Source organism: Alligator mississippiensis, chromosome 5, assembly GCF_030867095.1.
Source record: "Alligator mississippiensis isolate rAllMis1 chromosome 5, rAllMis1, whole genome shotgun sequence".
Classification (NCBI taxonomy): Eukaryota; Metazoa; Chordata; order Crocodylia; family Alligatoridae; genus Alligator; species Alligator mississippiensis.
In genome coordinates this window covers 211,038,877-211,063,836 of record NC_081828.1, presented here as the reverse complement: position 1 = coordinate 211,063,836, position 24,960 = coordinate 211,038,877, and the positions used below count along the sequence as shown (strand labels likewise).

At 44.1% G+C, this 24,960-nt stretch overlaps 1 protein-coding gene across 2 annotated transcripts in view; it reads left to right on the top strand.

The window, feature by feature from the left end:
* CRHR2 (corticotropin releasing hormone receptor 2) overlaps positions 1-24,960 on the top strand; it is a 239,659-nt gene that overhangs the window by 208,173 nt on the left and 6,526 nt on the right. For both annotated transcript variants that reach the window (XM_059729225.1, XM_014608972.3), the window contains 2 exons: positions 4,588-4,723; positions 7,253-7,294. In XM_059729225.1, coding sequence (XP_059585208.1) covers positions 4,588-4,723; positions 7,253-7,294 — 178 coding nt within the window. The remainder of the gene's footprint in view (positions 1-4,587; positions 4,724-7,252; positions 7,295-24,960) is intronic.

The following is a 24,960-nucleotide window of genomic DNA, read 5'->3' as shown; positions in this document are numbered from 1 at the left end:
GATAAAAGCCACAGCGAGCAGCTGGAGAATCTGACAGTCCCATCCAGCTGTTTTCTGTGGGTGTATAGACCTAGATGCTTTGAAAAATCTCATCTTTGCAGGGGTGGGGTAAGGAATTGAACCTGGTAAAATATCCAGGTTTGACTGTATTCATGTAGCTGAATTGGCTGATCAGTCCAGGAGTGCACAGCCCATGCCTAATTGTTAGTCACCTATTCTAGGTGCCAGTATTGCTATTTGCACTTCCAAATAGCTGACCTGAAGGCATGAACTAAGGTTTGTAGTCCACGTTTCTCAGGCCTCGGCAGAGTCAGAAAAAAATTGAGGTCAACAGGATTGGGCCACGTGTTTGTGCCCACTAATCCAGTTGGCCAGGGCACAGACACATGGGTGTTTGTGCCCACAAATAACTGATCATACAAAGTGAGACCTGACTTTTGCCAGATACGATGACCTTCCAAGATGCTCCATGATCATTGATGCCAGCATCTTGAAGGAATGGGCAATAGAGTATGGATTGGTGCCTTTCTGTGTTTATAGAGGTCTCCCATATTCTGAAAGGAACAGGGCTGTCAAGGAGTGCACCACAAAGACTTCCCAAATCCCTCATATGACTGAAATCTCAACACACTAAGGGCTGAACCCAGAAGCCCTTACATGGGCTCTCTATTCACTCCTAAGGAAGCTTTCCTCAAGTAGCATGGCTTTTGCGTCAGGAGGGCTCATGCTTTTCCTTTCACTTCTCTCAGTAGAGCATGATATCCGTTTAAGCTGTGGGGTCTGAGGATGCTGCTCCAACTCCCCTCCACACATTCATTGAGAAATGAAGCCTCTTATAGGAAAAGTATCCATCTTGGGTGCTTAAGTTTCATGCAACCTAACAGCTGTAAAGGTGGTTGATGATGTGAGATCAGGAGGCGAGTGTGTTGAGGCCACTGCTTATCCCATCCCCAGTATTGTTTCCTTCTTCTCCCTGCTGGCTTGTCCACTCCCACCTGGAATATTATCCTTAGACCTTTGAGGACAAGAGCTGTCTTTTTCTGATTGTGCTTGTACAGCACCTAATGCAAGGAAATTCTGGTTCAAGACTGGGCATCTTACATGCTCTACTGCCATACAGATAATGGAAAATGATGCTGCATTTCCTTGTATGCAACACGCCCCAGAATAAGATATGTATCTTGTTTTTGAAAGGCAGAATGAAGAGAAAATGATCTTTCTTTGCAATAACTGGATAGCGGCTGCTAGGGAGCTGAACCCACACATTGTTAGGTTCCATTTAGATCGGGTGCAGAGTTACCACATTTACCTGAATCCAAGACGGCCTGGAGTTTAAGATGACCCACCCCAATAATTAGATTGTTTAAACGGAAAATGTATTAATTTGTTCTAATTTTCTCTGTATGGCATCTAATTATTGGAGGGGCATCTTAAATTCATCCCCCAACTGCTGCAGCAGGGAAGGCAGGGGCAGGGGGGCAGGCAGTAGGAGGGGAGGCATTAGGAGAGCAGACAGTAGAGGGCAAGAGGTGGGGGCAGGCAGGAGGAGGTGGGGGCAGGCAGTGGAGAGGGGCCCTCCACACTTGACCTCTGCCCCCTGCCCCCCTGCTTCTTCTGGAGTTACACAGCATCTAGACAGGGGCTCCATTTTGGACGGAGGCAGGATTTAGATGCTTACGGCCTGCATTAGGAGCCAGATGTTCCCCCACCTATTAGGCACCTGAGTAGATTTAGGCACTTAACAGAGGACCCGTTAATCTCTCCAAGTCGATTCAGAGAGATTCAGAAAGATTCGGAGAGATTCCACCCTGCTCAAATCCCTTAAAAAAGATTATCACAAAAATGGGTAGGTTTCTCCTCCTCCTCCTCCTCCTCCTCCTCCTCACTGTTTCTAGTCTTCAGGCTAAGGTAATGGGTGGTATGCTACACCACCCTTGACCATAGCAGGACATTGGCCGGCATGGTCCCCCTGCTTTATGTATGGCACGCTGGGGTGTTATATCTTATGGCTGTATCAGGCCTGCCTGTGTAGTTGTGGTAAATCAATTTGAATAGGATGGTTTGGATAGAGATGATCCTGTCTCATTCAGCGGGTTGGACTGCACCTCTGGAGTCCCCTCTAGCTGTACTTTTCTGTGGTTGTGTGATACATAGGATAGGACCTGCCCCTTAGTAGTTAAGCCCTTTGCAACTCTAGGCTTCATCCCCTCTGTGCCTTTGTCCCTCCCTTCTGTTTTTGGGACTAATGCCAGTTTCTTGCCTCATATGGCTGTTGTGAAACAAAATGATCATGAGGCACTCAGATATTCAGGGTGATGGATACCCATGATAACATAACTGAATGCAGCTGAATTGTCTTTCAAGTTTGACTGCTTATACCATGTTTGAATTTTGCCATTTATGGTCCATGACACATACTCTACCCAGAACTTCCTTTCCAGGTATACTGAATATGCAGGCTATACTCCCAATAAAAATTAACCTGGCATTTGTATTTGGTTTACAGCCTCCAAATCAGTCAGTACTCTAATCCAAAGATGAGGCCAACAGTCACAAATAGCATTATTTAAATTCAGGATCTTATTCCTGTCTTACTCCTGTCTTTTGATAGGAAGAATCCCCCATACATACTGGGTATATCTACACATGCATCTACACTGGCTTAAATTTACTGTGCAATAAGAGGGAATAGGCCGGCATTTGCACATGCAGGCATTAAAGCACATTAACACTGTGTGCTAAAGTTAGTCCCAAGTCAGTCCACACACACACAGTGTTACTGTGTAATAAGGCATCTACACGTGCGTTACTGTGCAGTAACTAATCAGGCATAAATTTGATACCATCATGATGCAAGTACCAAATTTATGCTCAAGTTGGCATAAGTCACCATGTTTACTGTGCAGCATAGGCATGCACATGTAGATGCAAACCCATACTGCACAGTAATTTTGGTTACTGCACAGTAAATGCACACGTGTAGATGCACCCACTATTTTGCAATCTGTATTAATTGTACAGATCCAAATTGGCCGTTACATTTACACCCTTTAATGCCCCATAATGTTATAATCATATATCAGTTTCTCTTCTGATTCCATTAACAGACGAGCAAAAACAGTCATCATTAGGGGTCTACTTAAATCACAGTTAAACTTACCATTTTTTACAGGTGGTTGTGGCATAAAGAGCAAATTCCACGGGCATTTTGCAGATGTGTTTTGGCAGCTCCACCCCTTAGCACTGATTGGCCGAGAGGTGCCCAGGTGGGAGGAGGGACAATGGGGCAGCCTCCATCTTGACTGCTGGCTACCCTGCATGTGGCCGTGTCCCTTGGCACCGATTGGAGTAGAGGCCAAGCGGGGAGGAGAGATGAGGTGGCAGCCACCATTTTGACTGCTGGCTGCCATTTGTGTGGCCCTGCTCCTTAGTGCTGATTGGTGGAGAGGTCCTGGGAGGGCAGGGGATGAGGGCCGCCTTGCCAGTTAGTGCCTTCCTCTCCCAGGTTGGCTGCAAGGCTGGGCCCAAGTGGCAGTGAGGATTACTGGCTCCCATTGGGAAGCCAGCATTTTATTCTTATTACATTTTCTTTGGTGTTGATTTCACAGACAATCCCCAATTTTGTAGTTTCCACAAAATCCACAAAACCGCGATTTAAGTAGACCCCTATTAATCATAGTGAAAAGTCACTATAATAGACTTAGTGCCGTTTGCTCCTATCATATTTTACTACCAGCAAACATTTCAGGAGTTAGGAGCAGCTCCATTAAGTATCACAACCATAGTTTCTAGCCAGGTTTCAGACTACCTGGGAAACTCTCCACAACCTATATACACTGAAATGATGGAACCAGATCCAAGTCATTCCTCCCCACAGCACATCTGAGCTTTTTTTATAGTTTGCATCCAGAGAGAAATGTCCCGACTCATCTTTGATAACTAACAGTACTGATCCTTGTTGTAGTTACAGAGTATAGATAGGAAATATAGCAGACATGGGGCATGCTGTAGAGCAGCAGGCACTTGTCCGGTCCCCATTTCACTTCATCTTCCAGCACTGAGAAGCCGATGCGTGTGAGATCAATGAGGGTTTTCCACAGCCGCCAGGAGTTTTGTCTGGAAGCAAGACACTTTCAAGCTGCCAAAAATCTTAATTGGTCTTCTTTCCCAGGCCACTCTTTTTTTTCCCCAAGAAAATAGCAGAAGTGATAGCTTTGCAAGCATATCTGTGGGGCAGGCACAGAATTGCCTGGGGGTGATGATGGAAGGGCCAATGACTTGGAGGCAGGGTTGAGGGTTCACAAAGAGCAATGTAAGAACAAGGTGGGGAAGAGTGCCAACTGAGACGGGATAAACCAGGCAAGATACCAGTCTTGCATCAACCTGAGGATACCAGGCGTGATACCAGTCTCATATCAGCCAGACCCACATCCATAGAGGTCTGAGGAATTGCTCCCCTTCATGTTGCTCATAAGCCCACACTCCTCAGTGTAAATCCCTGGTGGTGAGTGGTTCTCCCAGGAAAAAAATCAGGCAATCTGTTTTACCTCTCTAATTAACTTTTCCCTCTCTGCTTCCTCCCCACAGGAAGGCAGTGAAGGCTACGTTAGTCCTCCTGCCTCTTCTAGGCATTACCTATATGCTTTTCTTCGTCAACCCAGGTGAAGATGACATTTCCCAGATTGTCTTCATCTACTTCAATTCCTTCTTGCAGTCCTTTCAGGTAGGAGATAAGGTTAATAGCAAGTACTGGGCACTGGTAAAGGGATCCTCCGTGCTATTGGTTGTGAAACTTAAGGCAAGCAAACCCTCATTAGAAATACTAGTTGGAAGAGTCCGATTTTTCTTTTTGGGACAGGAACCTTGTTCTGTGTTCGCACGGTGTCTACGATGACACCTCAGTGCAAATTTTCTTTTGGGGCTTGCTTGTTTAAAATAACCTAATGGTTACCTATAGTGTGTCGTGTATGATGGAGATCCACTCTGAGGTAGGTTTGAGTTCACTTGACTGAGATCTTGGCTGTACCAACTAGCATCCTACCCAGGCTTTCCTGCAACGATGTGAGCTCTGGTTCACACTGGACTTTGTGCCACTCCAAAGCTCAATATTGAGTGAAGTAGAAGACCATATCTTCCTTTCCCTGAACTCCACAGGAGTGTTGATGTGACTTTGAAGTAACGGGATCAGCTTTGTATGGGCAGTGGGCAGAAGAGGTCCCAGCTTTCAAGACCTAGCCTACAGACTCATCGTTGGCCCCGCCACCCAGGGACACTCACTTTATGCCCCTATGTGTGGCTGTGCATGTATTTAAAGGTAGGCGTGGACTTGACAGTCTACCCAAATTGGTATGTAAGTGCCATTTAAGTTGGCCTCTGTTTTGCCATTGACTTCCACAGGAGCAGTCCCTGAAGCAGGGATACGGCCTAGACCAGGGGTGGGCAAAATGCGGCCCGTGGGCTGGATGCGGCCCGCCAGGCTATTCTATCCTGCCCTCTGGGCCGCTAAACAAATTAGAAAATTAATATTTATCTGCCCCTGGGTACCTGCCATGCAGCCCTCGATGGCTTGCCAAAACTCAGTAAGCGGTCCTCCGCTCAAAATAATTGCCCACCCCGGTCTACAGTAACAATGTGGATACCCGTAGCGGTGATTTGGAACTGTTTCTGTCTGGCAGAGTCTTTGATTGCAGGTTCTAAAAGCTTTTGACATAGATAATTATTTCTAATTATTATTTCATATTAGCATTTGAAACCCAAAGCATAACAGTAATAGCAGTACAAAAGCAAAGAAGAGAAATGACCCTTTTAAACCATAAAAAGAAGAGGAGTTTGTTCCTAAACAATGAAACAGGCTACAATTTTCATTGTGTAAAATAAATTACATATTTTATCTGCTCAGACTCATTGCCCATGGAAGAAACAGTTTATTACATTGTTAATACCACAACGTTGTATGGCAGCAAGAGCATCTGAGAAATAGGTCTGTTGCTGTAGCAATGATTACAGCCCACTGCTGAAAGTAAAACAAAGTCAGCCAAGCCACTGCAATCAAGAATATCATTTCTCCAACCATTTACAGAGTTATGGCCTGATTCCTTTCCCACTGAAGCCAATGGCTTCAATTGGTGTGCGTTTCTTGTCCGGTGATCACTTGAGCTTAGCATTTTCTTTGTGATCACAATAGGCTCCCTGCTAGGCAACTTGTATTAAAAGGACAGCTCTGGCCCACAAAGCCTTTATCAAGAGAGCAATGGGCATAGCTCTTTAAGAGTTTCTTTTGTGCTGTGCGTCTACATAGCGGAGTAGTCCATGACCAGGTCTCTTAAGTGATACCAATATACAAGTGACCTGGAAATAACAGAAGCTGGGGCGGTGGGCAATATTTTAAAACCTCCTCCAGGTAACACATATTATCTGCCATAGCATTCAGCAGGAGAGTGTATCCTGTGAAGCGGATGGCAGGATGCTGTAATACATGTCCCCTATCTGTAATTCCCCCCATTCCAAACCTACAGCTCTATAACAGGGGGCCAACTTTTGGGGGAGGCATGCCACACATTAGCTGCACGCCTTTGCCAAGGGCTAACAGATGCTCTTCTCTGCCCAACCCCTTGCTCTGCTTTCTACATCCTGTACCAGCTGCTGTGCTGCCTGTTCCCTCTACGGTGTCCCATGTGCCACACACAGAGGCTGCCCATGCCACTTGTGCCACTTGTACCACAGGTTGGCCACCAGTGCTCTACAACCCGGGGGTGAAATCCTCACTCCATTGATGTCAAAGAAAGATGCACTCAGCTGCATTGTGGGCAGGATGTTACCCCATATATTCATATAGTAGCTATCTAGAACACATTGCCATTGTTACAGCTGATAGTGGATCACCTTCACTCATTAGACCAGTGCATAAAACACCACATTCAGGTAGACTGAACTGCCACTAAACAGGAGTGAGCAGGGCAAATCCAGCCCTAGCTATGTCTTTGGATCTCCTACTCAGATGAAGAAATTATAAATTTATGCCAGAACGCACTGCTTAACGTGGAATCAGACTTCACGGTAATCTAACACACCACTGGAGTCTTCCTCCAACAAGAATCATAGGAAACACAGATGAGCAACGCATTTGTTTCCACGTTAAGCTATGGTGACAGTATAACACCCCCCCCCAGCCAATTTAACCTCCCTCTTCTGCCTGCTTCACCTTCTTTGACAAAATAGCGATCTAATAATGATTCCTTTCAATTCTTTCCAGGGTTTCTTTGTGTCAGTATTTTACTGCTTCCTGAATGGTGAGGTAAGTAGCATCCTATGCTGTCATTGCAATTAATTAGCGTCAAGTGTGAGCTGCTTGAGTGACTAATTTTAGGGAAATGAAATGCATTTGTGCTGCGTTGTAGTCCCGTCACCTTTGGTACTCTTGGTACTCCATTAACGTGCATGTGAACGTCACAGCCCACTGCACACGTAGGCTTTGCCCACAGAACCTGGATCAAGCAAAGCTGAAAATAAGGCAGAAGCAGCTTCAGGTGATACGATGTTTCTGTTCATCATTTCAATGAGCCTTTGAAGTTTCACATTAATTTTGAGACTAACGTATGCACTTCTTCACTTAAAGAGCATTCCTTTGTGTGAGGCACTCCTGTAGCAGACACAGCATGTGACTTATTGTGATGTAGCTGCTATTCTCCTGAATTGTTCTTGTTGACGTCCTTGACCAGCGTGCTATCTACCTAACTGGCCAGCACCTGATACTTCAGATGATGATGGTGAGAGGGAAGGAGAAAAACCTATAATGGTTAGTTGTGGAGTTAACTGCCCATATAGGAAGTTTCTTCTAACTTTTGGTAGTCCGTTTGATTTATATCCTGAAGTTTGAAGGTTTCTCTCCTTTCTTCTTTTCTTCTTGTTCTGTTTACTCTGGGGACCTCTTAATCATCTGTATTAATGCGTAAACCTTATTGAATCCGACTAAGTTCTTAGCCTCAATATCAATGAGTTTCATGGGTTATTTTTTGCTGTATATCAAAGCGTGTCCTTCTAACAGTTTTACTTGATGGTCCCCTATGTGGTTTTAGGAGAACCCATTTTACTTTCTCTGGCCTGCCTCAGATGCCTCCATGCTACTTCTTTAAGACATCTAGTTGCAGTCTTTTTATGCTCTCTTGTGCATTTTTCCATACCATTAATACTTTTTATCACTTATCTCTGGACCCCTGCTCCTTCTACTTTTATCATTTTTAAGACTCATGATGAGAATTGATCGTGGCGTTCTCAGTCAGAGCATATGTTCGCTTTATAGGTAGCATATGGCATTTTCAGTACAATTTCATATCTCACTATGTGTATGTTCTGCCATTCACATTTCTCTTCTGACTGCCCCTGAGCTTGGAGAAGAGGTTAGTTTCCAGTGTCCTACAATGACACTCAGGTCTTCTTCCCAATTATCTTAGTCAATGCAGAGCCCACCAGTTAATCTAAATTGCTCAGATTATTTTTTCCACTGTGCATCTCCTTATGTATTTTCAACAGCCATTTTCTGCTGCCCATTCATGTAGCATTATGCATTTGGAGCGACTCCAACTGTAAATTAGAGCAGCTCAGTGCAGCACTCTGACCCGTGCCCTACCCCAGGGCTTGTAATAGGGGTTGTGCAGGACCATGTTGTTCCGGCTTTACGTTGCTAATGCACAGAGGAAGTTCTCCGAGGACTTTATTTATCCACTGCAGCAATATTCTGGACATAGAGATGGGACCACTGATTTCATTAAACAGCTTGGACTCTCATTCAGCAATGCAGTATGTTCCCATTGTTTTGCATTACCCTAATAATTTTCCACCCTGTGGGTTTAGGCAGGAGCTACTCCTCTTTGTGGCTTGTTTCAGCTGGCTAATTTGGCAGGATTTTAGCTTTCTTATGGTGGGAGCAGCATCTCATGTACAGTGACACGTCCTTACTATAGCAGTGGTCCAAGGCCTCTTCCTAAACCATGAGCCAAATACATCCCCCTGTAACTTCAAATGGGTTTATGCTAGAGTTGATGCGGCCCCTAGAAAACCAGCACAGCTTATGCTATGTGCAACTCTATATCTTGGTAGATGGACATGGTTTAATGTTCTGTGCTTGTCCCAAACATATTACATCCATATTAAGGTCCTTGCCCGGTCATCTTGTTTCTTTATCAGACATAAGATAGACTGAGATAGATAATCACTACGTGATAAATGCAGAATTTGCTCTGAGACAACCAACTCCTAATATGGCTGCAAGGTAAATTTTTGATGGAATGGGGTTTTTTTAACAGGACATGCCAGTTCATCCAAGGGAACATTTTTTCACTGGACTGTACCAGTTTTTTGCAGAAAAGATTTATCAGATATGGGATAGGATTTCTGGCCAGAGAGAGAGACACATCTATATGGAGCCAGTGTCAAAGGAGAATATGTCAAAAAGGCAGCAGCTGTTATGTTCAAATTGTTACCCGTGCGTAAGTCTGGGAGGATATAAATGTAAGTAAGCTGCTCCAACCTTAACACTTTTTCTAGAGAGACTCTAGAAGAGTTACAGACTGGTGGGTTGAAGCAAGCATGTTAAAGACCTGGGTTCAGCTCTCCAGCTCTGCCTGATTCAGACCAGGGATTTCAGGCTGGATTTCCCACATTTCAGACCAAGAGATTTATCCACAGTGAATGTCTCTCTCATGCTGGTGCTGCTCTACATTGCATAAATCACTTTATATTCAGGTAAGAAAGGGACTTGCAGTATAGCCCTCTGGTTAATAAGGCACATTTCACACGACTGCTCTAAGTATATTCATTTATTCAATGGGGAAAAGCTCTGACTGGAGAGACTGAGAGAGACCCACCTCTAATTTGATGGTCACTTACTTGGCACATAGAAGAAAGGCAGAATGGGAAGTTTAAACCTGGGTGTCCTGCATCGCAGGTGAGTGCTGTTCAAAACCTTAGCCTTGGTTTCATCCCATTTCTCAAAAGGAAGATAATTTGACATCCCAACGTTTTTCACGATGGGAAAATCCTTTCCTGCCCACTTGCAGCTCCAAGCCACCAAGCCGACCTAGATGCAAACCAGAAATGCAATAGCTGTCGGCCCTGAGTGGTTCTGATGGCGTTACTCAGACATAATAGAGCATACTTTATAACAGCACATTTTGCTTTCATACAGTCTTTTCCATTGGCAGATCTAAAAGTGCACCACAAGGAATGTTCTAGTAGCCACAGGGATCTAGAAAATATGAGAAGCAAGGGGTTTCCTGGTTATATCTCTTATTGGCAGGGGGTCAGGCTAGATGATCTGTTCAGGTCCCTCCTATGGTCCCTACTATGAAACTATGGACCAAAAGTATAGTTGAGAGGGATGTTAGACAAACGTCCAGGCACAAAATAGCCTTTGTCAAGTCACAAGGGAAGGAAGTATTGCTATCCCATTTTTACAGGTGGGAAGACCGAGGCACAGGGAGTAGTGATTGGTTCCAGGTTGTATAGCCAGAAGAGAGAAAGCCAAGTACAGCACCCAGGTCTCCTGAAGGGCAAAGCTCCGTTCTTCCTAGTAGGGGTGCAGCAAGCCTCCAAAGACATCAGATGCCAGCCTATCGGATGTGATATGCCATGTGAGCGGTGGCAAGACCTCAGTCATCAAACTGTTTAGGACTTGCTGCTTTTGCGATGGCAAGCTTATCATAGGTCATCTCTTGTCAGACACCCCTGTTCCTGTCCGTTTGCCATTCATTTGTGCTTTTTCTCCTTTGGTAAATCAAAGAATTGTTTTGACCTCTGCTAGCAACTTGAATTGAATTACACTTGATCTGTTAAATGAATGTCGCAGACAAAAAAGAATGACATTTATTATATGGCAGAGTGTAATCCATTCAGTGCTTTATGAACACAAAGTCTTTCAGATAGCATCACAAATCCTCTTGATGGCCTTCTTTGTAAATCCACCTTTAAGTGCTGATTCTCCTCTATTCCATTAATTTACTTAATTCTGTTTGAGTCAGCTCATCCCTGGTAATTTGTACTTTCCTCCTATGCTAGGCAATCCTTTTTCTTTGCCCACGCTACTTTAATTATTATCTTTAAAACAGTGTGAGACGAACCCAAGAAGTGCAGTGATTGGCACTGCCAAGGCAAACAAATGCAGGTTTCCAGGGTTCAGAGCTGGCTGAAAACTACATGTAAATACAGATCAACACAGATCTCTCTTCCTGGGATCTTCTCTGTACGCTGGCTATTCCAGCATGCCCGTGCAATACTTTGCAGTCACAAAATACAAGACGAGTACAGTTGTTTCTCGAGGACTGTGTGAAAACGAGGAGCTGCCTGGAAACTAGTGACTCTGGAACGGGGCAGGCAGAGCTGATGGGTGAATCGGCGTGTAAAGGTATGATATGGTTTACTTAAAAGTAATAGCTTGATGATTAAGTCACTTACCTGGGATGTGAGAGGATGGTAGGCAAGAACAGGAATTGGGGTATTCTGTTTCTCAGTTAAGTGTCCTGATCCCTGTGATACTGGATCTTTCTGGGATAGGTCTCTCATTCTCTCCTGTTAGTGCTCTTCCACTTGGTTTAACTAGAGAAGTCATTGGAGCAGAGACTTGGACCTGGGTCTCCTTCATGTTGCAGCCCATGAGCTATACAGCAAGTCTTTTGTCCACCGCACGATTATGGATATAAGGAACAAGGGATACAGTCTGGGGCACAGTCTGCCAACCCTCTCTCACACACACCTGCCAAACCTGGCAATGTAGCAGGGAAACCAGTCCAGGAGCTCCCATCACAGTTGCTCTAAAGACTCTCAAGAGTGGCCACAGGGACCATCCCCAAAATGGTTTCACCACCACATTTCCAGGTTTAGTACATATGAGTGGGAGCAGGTTGGGCAGGAGGCTGGAGAGCTGTGGCAAAGACGGTGTAGCTGTAGCCGCTGACACTGCAAGGACACTTGCCCGGGATGTGGAAGCCCCAAGTGAGGTTCCTGGCCTGAACTGGGTTGAGCAGAGAAGAGAAGAGCCACTGAAAATGATGTGGTATCTATTGGAAAATAAAGCAGGTAAATCCTAACCCAGGGACCCTTCACTGGAGGTATCTCTGGAACCTCCTGCCTTTCAGGATACCAACTTTATTACCCTGCTCACGTACTCAGAAGTTAGATGCTTGTCATCACTTAGAAACACATTGCTCTTCCCAAAGTAGCAGCAGTAAGCCTTACAAAGTGCCCTGACCCCCTCACATATTGTGGGTAGATCAGATTCTGCTTTGGATACATGAGTGCAAAGCTTTTCTGGACTAGAGATCAAGGGCAACCTCATTTATACATCCAAGACCGGAGTTTATCCTATATAGCTTGACGGAGATACATTTGTGAGGGAAAGGAAGGATATAGATAGATATCAGATTATAACACATTATTATGTACGTGTGATTGTGTGTGTGTGTGTATTTTGAAAGCCTAAGGCTATATATAGTATACACACACACACACACACACAGATAATTATATATTATAAGCTATAAGAAGGCATTGTATATATAGGACAGGATATTTTTATACTTTGAGATATAACTTTGAGATCTGCCAATGAAAAGGGCTATATGAGAACTAGATATAGATATGAGACAGGATGTTCTTGTATACCACAAGGCAACAGATTTTATTCCAGCCACATTCGAAATTACACAAGGAGCCATCTCATGCCATAACATACATGTGCAATTCATTTTTTGACATCTCCTTAAGAATACGTCTTCTAACCAGGAGCTCTTCCCGCAGCTCTCACGGTCAATTGTTTAAATCCATATCTCAGAAAAACATTATTTATAAAGCTTGTTTTTTAGTTCAGTAGTCTTAGGCTTTGAAAGGCTGCCGTACATCTGAGACAATTTAAATCTCAGTGCCTCATCAGACTGATCTAATCCTTGCCAATAATAGCCAGGTATAAAAAAAAAAAGGCTGTTTTCAGTTTTGCATATGCTGACTAGTATCTCTGTGGCAGCTTTCTTACTGTGCTTCTTTGCTTTATTAGCCCCTTCCACATCTAAACAGTGAGAGAAAATATCATCAAATGCAATGCTTCGGTATAAGTGTGATCAAGTTCGTACTGCATAAGAGTTTGTATTTCTCTGTGCACACGAGCAGTATTAATGACGTCGGTAGAACAGAAAGTAGATTTATATTACATCTCAGGGCTCTATATGTCTCCGTATAGACATCCAAGGGCTTATCTATACTAGGAGGTTGCCTGGACTAGCTCTCCAGATAGAAACACTACTACATCAGGGTCAACGTCTTTTTTATTCCAGAATGATTAGGTTCTTCCAAGCCGCAGGAGCTGTTCTGGTATGAGACGGCTTTTGTTTCTGAAAAAACAACATCCACCCAAGGAACTGTTTTTTCCTGGAATAGCTGTTGCTAAGTCCTTTGTTCAGTAGCAGTTGTTCTGGTCAGCTTCCTCCTGTAGACAAGCCTTAGCCCTTTCTAAATATCATTAGTGCCCCGCTGAATTGCCATCTATTCTGTCAGCCTGGCTTTTCTTTCTGTGACAGCTGGGGACTAATAATGTCACGTTGCAAAGACTTTATGGCCTCAGGCATGTCCGGATAGCATGGTACTGAGTGCCTTAAAAATGCATGTGAAAATGCATCCAAGAAATTATCCCTCCCTTTGCCTGCCAAGGCCACTATCAGCAATGACACAAGCGTGACGGATAGAGCGCTTGTTGCTTTCAAGCTCTGGCGCTCCTCTGATCTAATCTGCACCTCGGCCTTTTCATGTTCGATGCAGCCACTGCTAGGTGCCAATGAACTCCTCGTCGCTGTCTGCAGCGGGTCTCATGCAATATGGATGGCAGCTGAAAATGATGAAAGCTCTTGGCTGGGCGCCAGCCTGTCCTCTGCGCAGCTTGTTAGATGAAAAGTGATTTTTCCTTTGGTCCTTTTTCAGGATGATTTGTTATATTTTTGAAGCTGAAAGCTGAAGTGGAGATGGCGATGTTTGCCACAAACCTCTGATCTCTCCTGCGCACGCAGCCTTGGATCATAGTCTGTTCACTTTGAAAATGTGCCACGTTAAATAGTTCATCCCGCCTCTTGTTACTCCCAGATGCTGCTACTGCCTTGCTCCTGCAAATGCTCCTTCCTTCCCAGCAGCCATGTAGTTTAATTATGGTAGTCTCTACTGTCAGTTTTGGGGTAGGACTGGGGATCCCAGATCCAATCTCACACATCCAGCCAGCATCAGCCTCTTTTGTGATGTAGGAAGGTCCCAGGATTGGACATTGCTCTTGGCAACATAGCAATGCTCTTATTTATATAGCAAGGCCAGAAGGAGACACCTATGGGAGTTGCCCCTGCATATTCTCTAGGAGTAATGCAATGTCTTCATTTTCCAGCATTGGGGATATAGAGATTCCTGCTTTCTGACCCGATTAACCATTCTGGCAGGCCCTGACCAACCGCTCCATCTCCTGCAGGGTAAAAATCAACCCTGCTGCTACAGTCACTAATGCTCATGTTGCCTCCTCCGCACACAAACCACTCTCCAGCAGCAACATCTTGTCCTGTCCTGTCTCTGGGACTAGCCAACTGGCCCAGTGATACCCAGCCATTCTCCCCTCTGGGTTTTGACATGATAACCCTCCCCTCCGTTTCATAGATTCATAGACATTAGGGCTGGAAGGGACCTCGGAAGATCATCGAGTCCAGCCCCCTGCCCAAGGGGCAGGAAGTCAGCTGGGGTCATAGGGTAATAGGATCCCAGCAAGATCCCAGCAAGACATTCAAATTACCAGCATCCAATCCCTTGTCTTTGGGAATGACAGTCCTTCTAGCCAATGAAAATCTATTGCTCTGCTAGACAGCCATCTGGCCCCATCGTGGTGGAAGCAAGCAAAGCGCTGCCCTGCAATCACAGGCCTGTGCCAACCCATGTCTACTTCTTTCCCTGCCTTGGCCCTTCTCAGGCAGCATCTTGGCAGGTATTTTGTACACCTCTCCCAGCTGTTTCTCTGTTCTCCAAACACATAGCCAAGTTTTTTATAAAACAGGGGCTCCCAGAGCAAGTACTGTTTGCCTCTCCCTTTTCAAACATCAGATGCAGCATTTCCAAAATCAAGAGAGTTTTTCGCAGAGGAAGAACTCTCTCACTGGCATAGCTTTCAAATGGAGAGCTCTTTTGTGCTTAGTTGCATTGCTTGCAAAGAAAGGTGTCTCCCTGTGTTCATTTGAGGGCATATTATATCATCAGCTTGGACTGAGGCTATTGACTTTAGTCGACTTATTGCATATTTACCCTGGAGTCATTGAAGTGTCATTGAATGTGAAGCTGGGTGGCGAACCCTTCCTGTGTCCTGTTCCATTTGTTCCAGTCATTTGCCCTGATAGTACCAGGGTTATTTAGGACAGGGAGTTTAACAAGCTTTGCTATTAGTGGAAGTTAATTCGTTACTTATTTTTGCTTACCAGTCTGCTCCAAACCTATCCCTTGTACAGTTTATTAAAAAAAAAACAAAACCACAATTAAAAACATATATATATATATATATATGTTTCAATCCAGGCTCCTGTTCCTTTTGTTATATCAATAGATATCAGACTTAAATGGGATAATGCCAACTTTGAGGAACATTAAAACTTTCTTTTCCTCCCCCCAACTTTGTCTGTCTCGTCTGTTTATATAATGGGCCCTTTAGGGCACAGCACTATACAATGAGCCCCTGAGCTCAGTTGTCTCTTGTAGGCACAAAGACCAATCGTATCATTGAGCAACCTGGTGGAAGATAAAATGGAAACAGGGACAGTGCTGTGGTTGGTGACCCACTCTACTCCACTTCTCAGGAACAAGGGTTTTTAGGCACCTTGCTACCTGCATGAGCACCTTTCTGGAACTGAACCATCTTTCTGATACTGGAGATTAAGCGTTGCAGTAACCTAGCATCCATTTCCACCTATGGCCCGAAATCAGAAAGTAGTTTCCCAAGAGCAGCCTTTCATGATTCTCCAACAGCCAGAATCGAACAATTTCTTAAGGAAAATGAGTTCACTTAAGATTTAAGAGAGCAAAGCAAAGGCAAGTGGCATGAGAAGATCCCTAGCCTAAGGTCTGGATAGCAGCTTTTGCTTAATAGGGCACCATCTTGTAGCTACAATAGGTTTGAACAAGTGTGTTTGCGCATCTTAGAGCTAAGGTGACTGTCTCCCTGTTTGCAAGCTCTTTCTCCCTCATGTCACTGAATCTTCATAGAAGTGCTCTTTGACTCACTTTAATGTCCTAGCGCAAGTATCCCGCATTACCATGTCAGCCATCATCTTTTGGGTCAAAATGTGGAAAACATTGTGTTTACCATTCCTGCCCCTTTTTGAGTGAACTTAACTCATTTTCACCTTGTGTTCATGAGACAGGAACCAGATCGATAACTGTTTCCTAGTAGCACATGTAGGCAACCACAGTAGGTATCCAAGGTCCTTGGAGAGTTCGTTATGTGGCTCCTAACATTCAAAAATCCATGCTAATGTGTCTTCACAGCCCTGGGTTGGCAGGCAAGCTAAATTAAGCTAGAACAAGTCTCCAAGTGAGTTAGTTATGTACACATACCCAAAGGCAGAACGTAGTCAGGTTGCAGCTGGGTGTCTCCTGGTGCTTCTGAGGGGTTCAGCTAGTGATGCATTTTGGGGGACCCTTGAAGGCAAAGTTAACAGCAGGACACGATGATGTAGAAAGAAGTGGGTGGATTATGTGAAACCATGGGCAGAACAAAATGAATACTCGGTCATGGGAAGACTACCTGAGGACCAAGTAGGATGGGTATCTGTGGTTGTAGGCATCCAGTAATGGAGATCCTACATAAGAAGAAGATGGTTCAAACTATTTATCTAGACATCTTTACTTACGTATACATCTCCTGTGGATGTAGTCTCTCAGATCCTCTCAGTCTTTAATGTCTGTACTCTCATAACCTCCTGGAATGGGGAAGTGGGCAAAATTACTTCCACTTTTTATATATGTGAAGACTGGAGTCACAGATTGACTAAACAGCTTGCACCCAGAGTCTGTGGCCAAGGAGAAAATTGTACCTGGTCTCTTTGGCTCCAAACTGGAGCAGTGACCTCTGGACCATCCTTTTCTTTCTCTTCTAGTTACAGTTGCTAAGCCAAGAGCCTCCCGTTGTTGCAGTCTTGGCATTGATGACAGTTCAACCGGACTTTTAAGTGCTTATGCATTGGCAATAGGGATGGATGTAACAATTCAAAGAAAGCAAGGTTTGACTCAAGCCTCCACCAGAAACAGAATCCACAGTGACTGTGGGTTTTAAAAGATGGTTAATCAATATTTTTGTAAGCTTCTGTATATCCTTGCTTCTTCTGAGTCAGAAAGAGTAGAATTGGTGACTTTGTATTTCATACCTAACCGGAAGTAGGTGGCACAGGAATATGAGTTCTCAAGCAGCTTACTTCCAGGGACTGGAGGCCTACTTTTTCAACCCTAACTTAACAGGCTGCATTCAGTTGACTGCATGGGCAATTTTTCTGTACACAGAGGCACACAGGGCAAATTTACCTGTGACACCAGCCCTAGGCAGAACTTAAACACCATTAAGCCTGAAAAATAGGCTGTATGCAGGATTATCTGTATTGCACAAAGCTGAATATCCACGGAGCTCAGTGTGAGCTCCGCAGTGGATTGGGAAATTGGGTTTGGCCCCATACTTTTAATGTAGCTTTTAACACTTTTACCAAACTTCTCTAAGCTGCAGATAGGCAGATCTGATTTAACGAGCAGCTCTGCAGTACAAAGTCAAGCAATTAGGGTCTTGAGAAGTTATGAAGCTACCAAAAATGACACACTGTAAACAGATGTCTACACGTATGCCACCAGGCACTTAACCAGAATGAGCCTTGATTGCAGACTTTTCAATTTCTTGACTGGCATATGGATCGAGATGCTCCCGAAAGACTCTTCAGCACTGGCTGTCAGGTCATCACATCACATTTAATTTTATCTACCCAGTCTGTTTACTTGAAACCTCATCACAGCACATAGAGGCATATTGGCACAGGGCTGTGCTGGAGAGAGCATCTCATCCATCCAGCACTTCTCCTGGATGGTTTTGAGTATTTCTTGTTGAGTAGTTGTTTATTGTTTCTGAATTTTTTAATGGATGGAGCTGTGGCTAAGGGTTATTTTCTGCTTCTTGGAGGTGTTTGACAGCTGTAAGCTATATAATGCAGTGACAGTGTACAGCAAAATTGTATATCTCTGAATCGGGTATATGCTTCTGTGGTATTGTATACAATATTGTTTGTGTGAGTATGGGTGAGTGCACAGCTTCACAGATTTTTTAAAGGCCAGAAATAACCATTAGGTTATCCAGTCTGATGTATATAATATGGGGAAGACAATTTCAGCCAGTTGCACCTGGATTTAGCCCAAGAAATTCTGTTTGATTCAGACCTATCTTTCAAAAAGGCATTCAGTCTTGATTTGAGGACACCAAGAGACGAAGAAGCCATCACTTCCCTATATCCTTATGTGGATGTAGATGTAGTATCATGTGCACTACCAGTGTTTCATAGTCTCTAGGTTTCCCAGTACTTTTCATCATACAGTCTGGTTTCCAGCTGCTTATAACTTTGCCAAACTTCAGCCATTCAGATGAGTTTCCCATGATGAGTGTCTGCTTCGGGGTGAATGTTTCAGGGAAGTTTTAGCAAACTTGGCACATCCATCCAAAAGAAGAGATTACTGAAAAATGTGCAGCTGTTTCACTGAGAAGATCTAAAGTCTCTATGCTTTGGTGTTGGGTCTTCAAATTTGACCAAGAGATCAACTTCTTGTCAGAGAGATGACTGCAAAAATCCACTCCTCTGGCACATCAGCAGTTTGAAACTTAAATCTTATATTCCGAATAATAAGTATACGTGGTTGTAGATGAGAGACGTATAGGTATGTATATAGATTGATGGGGCTTGTCAGAACAGGGAAAACCTTATTTTGCTCATTTTCTCCAAGCTTTTTTTCAGAATTAAACATTTTGGGAAATTTGAGCAAGCTCTAGAGTTGCCCCACAAGTAAGGAAAACGTCACCAAATGTGTTGGCAATTTTTTTCTCCTTTTTTCTAAGTTTCAGATTGTAGCATTATAAGATACAGCTCACATTTGGAGGGGAAAATTAAATTTCTCTGTAATTGTAACGCAATATTACATGTACCATTTTATATGTTAATTGAATTCAGCTACCTGACATATCCATAGCCTTGCCATATGTTATTGCCACATTGCATCAATGTGGAAAAGTGAACAAAATCTGCCCATGCTACATGTTTTACATATTTAAGAGTTGCTTCGCTCGCTACTGAACTCTATCTGCCTCTGGAGTGTAGCACGGTAGCTGATTAATAGCAACACCATTAATCAATGCAATGAATATAACTCCAAATGGCAACACAGGGGGACTAACATCAATTAGATATTTACTCAGTATGCAATGTTAGCCAAAACATCATGGTATGGCAGGGTGGGAAGGGACTTCTTGAAAACACTGCTACCCGTGGCTGATGCAAATGCCTGGTTATTGGAAGAGATTAAATGTAGAGTAAAATCTGTAAAAACAAAGTCATTTTTGGTCATTATGAATCCCTGGACAGGTTTTGCAAATTTTCTGGGCTGTTATATTTAGTGGTGCATTTGTCTTCGCCTCCGGCTTTCCGGTGTTGTTTCTCAGAGCTATCTTTTAGTTCAGAGGGAACAGCACACTTATCACTCGGTGATCCACATTATATCAGCCCACTCTCCTCTGGCACATCACCAGGCAGTATGTGGCCTCCTCACACAGTGAGGAATGATTACACAAGCAGCAATGCATCCTATCAGAGAGACCAAGAAAAAATGCCCTGGCCCCTTTAAATCTGACCTTTAATATGGGTCAGAAGATCTGTTCCAGGACAATGCAGGCATGAATCAAATGTTGAAAAGAAGTGCTGCCATTTTTTGAGATGCACTGAGAGGGAGTTTAAATTTACAACTGCATTATTTATTCATATGTAGCACACAGCACTTATTTTTAGGGTGACCATACATCCTGGTTTGGTCGGGACACCCCTGGATTTCATAAGCTGGTCCCACCTCCCTGCTGGCTTCTGGCCTGGGACTTTTGACCAACTGGCCGGGACCGGGACGTATGGTCACCCTACTTATAGTAGAACTAGCTCCATGCAACATTAAGCTGGGGTCATCTAGACCCAGCACTCTTTCCTGCTTATGCAGGGGGTTGGACTCGATGATCTATTGAGGTCCCTTCCAACCCTAACATCTATGAATCTATAAGCTGGCCTATAATAGTCAACCAAGCAATGGTAATCCAAATCACAGTTGTGAAGTTCAATCTAGCACTGCAAATCACTGTGTTGTGACGTCTCCTAGACTCTGGGTCTAGAGGGCTCCCAGAGCGCAGATTTTCAAAGAGCTTTGAGGTTTTTTCCACCTTCTTCTGTAGTCTGCGGCACAGTCCAGGTTTAACCTCACAAATTCACTGCCATGGCCAAGATATTGGTGTTGCCACCAGCTCTCCACTGTCTTTCTGCAGGACAAAGCAAGTTTTTATTAAGTATCTCATGGGGATGGTTTGTGAGAGAGGCCAAACCAGCTGTTCTTATGACCCCTCTTGAACAGACGTTCATTTAATGGTTGCTTACCGTCATTGAGGACTGCACCCAGAAAGTCTCACCCAGCCCCGTATTCCTGATCACCCCTGGAGACTGCAGTTTAGTACAAGGACCATTTCTTCCCTTGGCAGCATAGCCTCCAAGCTGCAGCACACGGTAGGTGCAGAAGCCTGGAGCCGGCTACCTCCATTTATTTAGCCTTCATTTGTAGAACTGGAGTTCTGCTCCCGGCTTCATATTCCACACTCCCCCTATATTGAAAACTGTGCTGAAATACATTTCCTTCCTACCTAAAACTCATGGCTTTAGTAATCTTAGATATTAAGCTCCCGTATCCAGTACGGGAAGTGCCAAATAGCCATCCATTCATTATTGTGATGTAGTTACATTGGTGCCAATGGGAACCTGTCTTGGAAAAATAATTAATTGCAGTATGATGAACACATTTCAACAAATAAAATAAGGACAGGCCATAAAATTCTTAAAAGACACAATTTTAGGATATGAAAAAGCCATCTGGGCAGTATTTCATGAGATTAAATAATATACAATGTTGATTCAGTAAGGATGGGGGGAGAATTATTTTTTTTTTTATTAAATTTGCTTTATTTGCCTTGAAATTGTAATGGAAATTGTAATTGTGTGGACTTGTAGCTATTGCATAATGGCAATATGGAATCCAAGGGGTCCTTTGAATAGAGACGTCTGAAACAAATGGGCTGCTTCAGTCATCTAACAAGACTGTTACTCAGTTTGACCTGAGTAGTTCACCAATATTGAAGACTTGTATCCATTAGGGCAATTAGGTTAATATATTGTTGTTCAACCCTGTCTGTGCAGAAAGAATGTGCAACATGTCCAGCTTCTCTGAACCTAGTCAAAAAAATCAGCCTGCATTTACCTAGAAATTGCCAGTCCACAAAGTCCTAGTCTCAAGAAACCTTGACCTTGCTACTTGTCAGGGTCTCAGTTGCAACTGGCTTCCACCTCCAATCCATGTGGGTTGTAAATGAATATCCTTACCTTGCATTTGCAACCACAGCCTTCCGCACTGCCAAGGCCTGTTGCCTTGGTTTGTACTTTGTCACTGTTTACAACTCTTTTAACTGTGTCTTCTACCCAGCCTAAAATGGTTCAACACTTCCATTGGCTTTGTTGAACTCTGCAGTTGTCTTCAGATCAAAGAAGCCTCCTCACCCTCCTTGATGTCTGGTTTTAGTGCCTTTCAGCATAACACCAATGATCTGTACTGACACATAGGGCTTGACTTCACAGCAGACCCAACTCATGCCATTACACAAAGATTGCCCCAACTCAAGCTCCATCCATTTACAAATGCCTTTAAACTGAGTATGGTAAAATACCTTTAACCTGAGTTAGCTGGGCCATAGGATGGCCTGGTCCCTTGACAGTGTAGACATGCCTGAAAAGTCTGCCCACCTTCCAAGCCTGTTTGTGACTTGAGAACATGATTAAATGAGGCCCTTATAGTTCTGCTTGGGGGTATGCTCAGGTGCATCTCAGTCCTCCCTATACTGAACAGCTCCTTGCTTATTTTATGCCTAACCCCCACCAGGTTCTTCAGCCCCCAAGGTCCATTATGGATTCCACTGAGACTGCGGCATTGCAACCATGAGTGTCTCAGTCTCTTTATACCCAGGTGATACCTGACTTTCCCCATCTACCTTGAAGGTAAATTTAATTGAGCTTCCACCTAACTTCTGCAAGACCCATCCTAACTATCTGTTTCTTACCAAAGAGATCTAAACTATGAGCAATAGGTTGTCTCAAATGGTATCACAGTTCTGAGACCTGAAACATAGCATGTACATAGCTAGTAGAGAAGGCAGATGGCAGTTATTGTTGAATTTATCACTCAGTGTTACTTTTATGGAGACACATCAGTACTGTATTTACTCAAATACAACATGATCCTGATTATAAGATGACCCCCAATAATTAGATTCTATATATGGAAAATGTATACATTTGTTATAATTTTTAAAGTATAGAATCTAATTATTTAAGGTTTACCTTAATTTTGTTCCCCTCCCACTGCTACAGCAGTGGGAATAAATTGGGGGGGGGGGGGGGAGTTAGATAGCCCTTTGCTCTCTGCTTCTCCTCAACTCTTTCCCTTGGCAGCCCCTTCTTCCTCTCCTTACTGGCAGATCCTGCTCACCTTGAGCACGTGGAAGTGAAGAGTAAATTCAGAACCAATAGCCTTGAAATTAAACATGGCGGTAGCGATTTGCATATAGTCCCCATATATTTAGTTTGTCCAGGACTGATGCATGATACCTTTTTTTTTGAAGCTGCAGGAAGTTTTAGCACAGGTATTCTAGAAACACACATTTAAGCAGCACTTTGGCACTCTGTGCTTGATATTAGTCTAATGCCAAAGGCTCATGATTTATCACATAGTTCATTGGGCTAGACCTCAGCAGAGTCAACAGCATTTCAGGCCCTGGTGAACCCACAGCTCACCACTGCTCAGTATGTATGTGTACTCCAGACAACCTCACTCATGACTGGAACTGGGTGTTCTTGTCATGAGTCCTGGGATGCTCCAAAGATTTAAATTAAAATAAGGCACAGAGCAACCTGGTCCAGCTTCTCTTCATGAAAAGCAGTGCCACACTAACCATATGCACCAGGCTGAGAGGGGGTGACAGAGGGATTCTGGGTGTACTGTTTGGGGCCCTGTTTCATGATGTTTGGCAAGCATTTAAGGCTGGTGAAGAAACAGGAATGATTGGAAATGGGAAAGAAAGGCACAGCTCAGCTGTGGGAGTGAAGAGGAAGTAAAAATGTATAAGTGGCTCACCATGACTTTAAAAAGAGATGACAGTGAGGGATACTGTGCCTAATGGGCACTGCCATATGTCCAATGCAGGTAAGCTGTATTAACCAATTCTTGTAATAGGTTCCCATCAGCATGTTTGTCCAATATGGGCCACATGTTTTATAGTCATGCTCACTGTTGGCTGTATTTAATCAACTTCATAGCTGGTTTCCATTGCTGACCACATGCAGCTTTTGGCAGTAGTTTAATGACTGACAATGTACATAGTGAGATTTCCTTGTATGCAATTACAAGGTGAGGGGCTTTTTTCCCCTTGCCAACTAGGGGTGCAAACTTTGTCTTGTATTTGAGTAAATAATTCTTGGCCTGCTTCAAAACCCCCTGAAATCAGTGTTCCTCCTTTCCATTTACTTCAGCTATGAGGCTAGCCATGTCACTCCCTTTTATGTTTTTGGCTTAAGAAACTACTGCACTGTTGCCAGACTTGATATTAGATGTTCGGTAGTGCCACTGAATTCATAAATTCTTCAACATGAATAGTTTGAACATAGTCTTGAACATGAATTGGGACCCATCCCAATCCCCGCACTGCCTAGAGAGTTATCCTGCAGCCAGAAATCCTGTGTCCCAGCGATGTGGAGAACAGGTCCTAACTTGATCCACAAGTGGCCAGGAGAGCCTGTCAGCCATATACGGATTGGGTCCAGCCCCTGTGCCCCCTGCCAGCCCTGGGGCTGGCACCTGGGGGAGCCTGGAGCTCCTCCTGGCTGCTGCAAAGGGGCAGAGCAGGGCAGGAGCAGCTCTGGACTGGGTGGCTCCTGTCAGGTGCAATTCTGCGAAGAAAATTCAGGCGCATTAATTGCACATGTAGACGCACCCAATGGTAGCACACACAACTTAGCCTAACTTAAAATGCAACATAATAAGCCAAAAGGACAAACAGAAAGCCTTGCATAGGTCTCACATAACCCGGAGAGCAGAGTGTCTCCTTACAGCTAGGTATTCAGAAAGTCTGATTTCTGGGGGGTCGACAGGTCTTCTTAGGTGATGAGAAGCAGATCCCACAAGCCTCATCTTTGCCTGGGGTTTTTATGGGTGTAGTTGCACCTCCCTCTCCCCCTTGGGTGCCTCAACCACATGCTTTTCACATCCCTCATGTATGGTACATCCCTCACAGCTCTCATGCATTCGGTGTCTCTGTGTCGTCTCACGTATTCCAGTGTCTTGCCCCTTACAGGTTTCACTTTGAAACACAAATGCCAGGTTTCACTTTGAAACACTTTGAAACACAATGCCCTGCCTTCTTCCCCTCCCTTGCTGCCTCATGTCAGGCACTTAACATCTGTCATAGAGCTTCAGAGGGAGGTAAAGGGCCCACACCTGTGATAAGGGCACTAGGTCTTTGCTAACTGTGCTTTAACTGTGCTAGCCTGGTGGGCAGGATGAGACTTTGACCAAGGTCCTCACGTTTTGTCTACT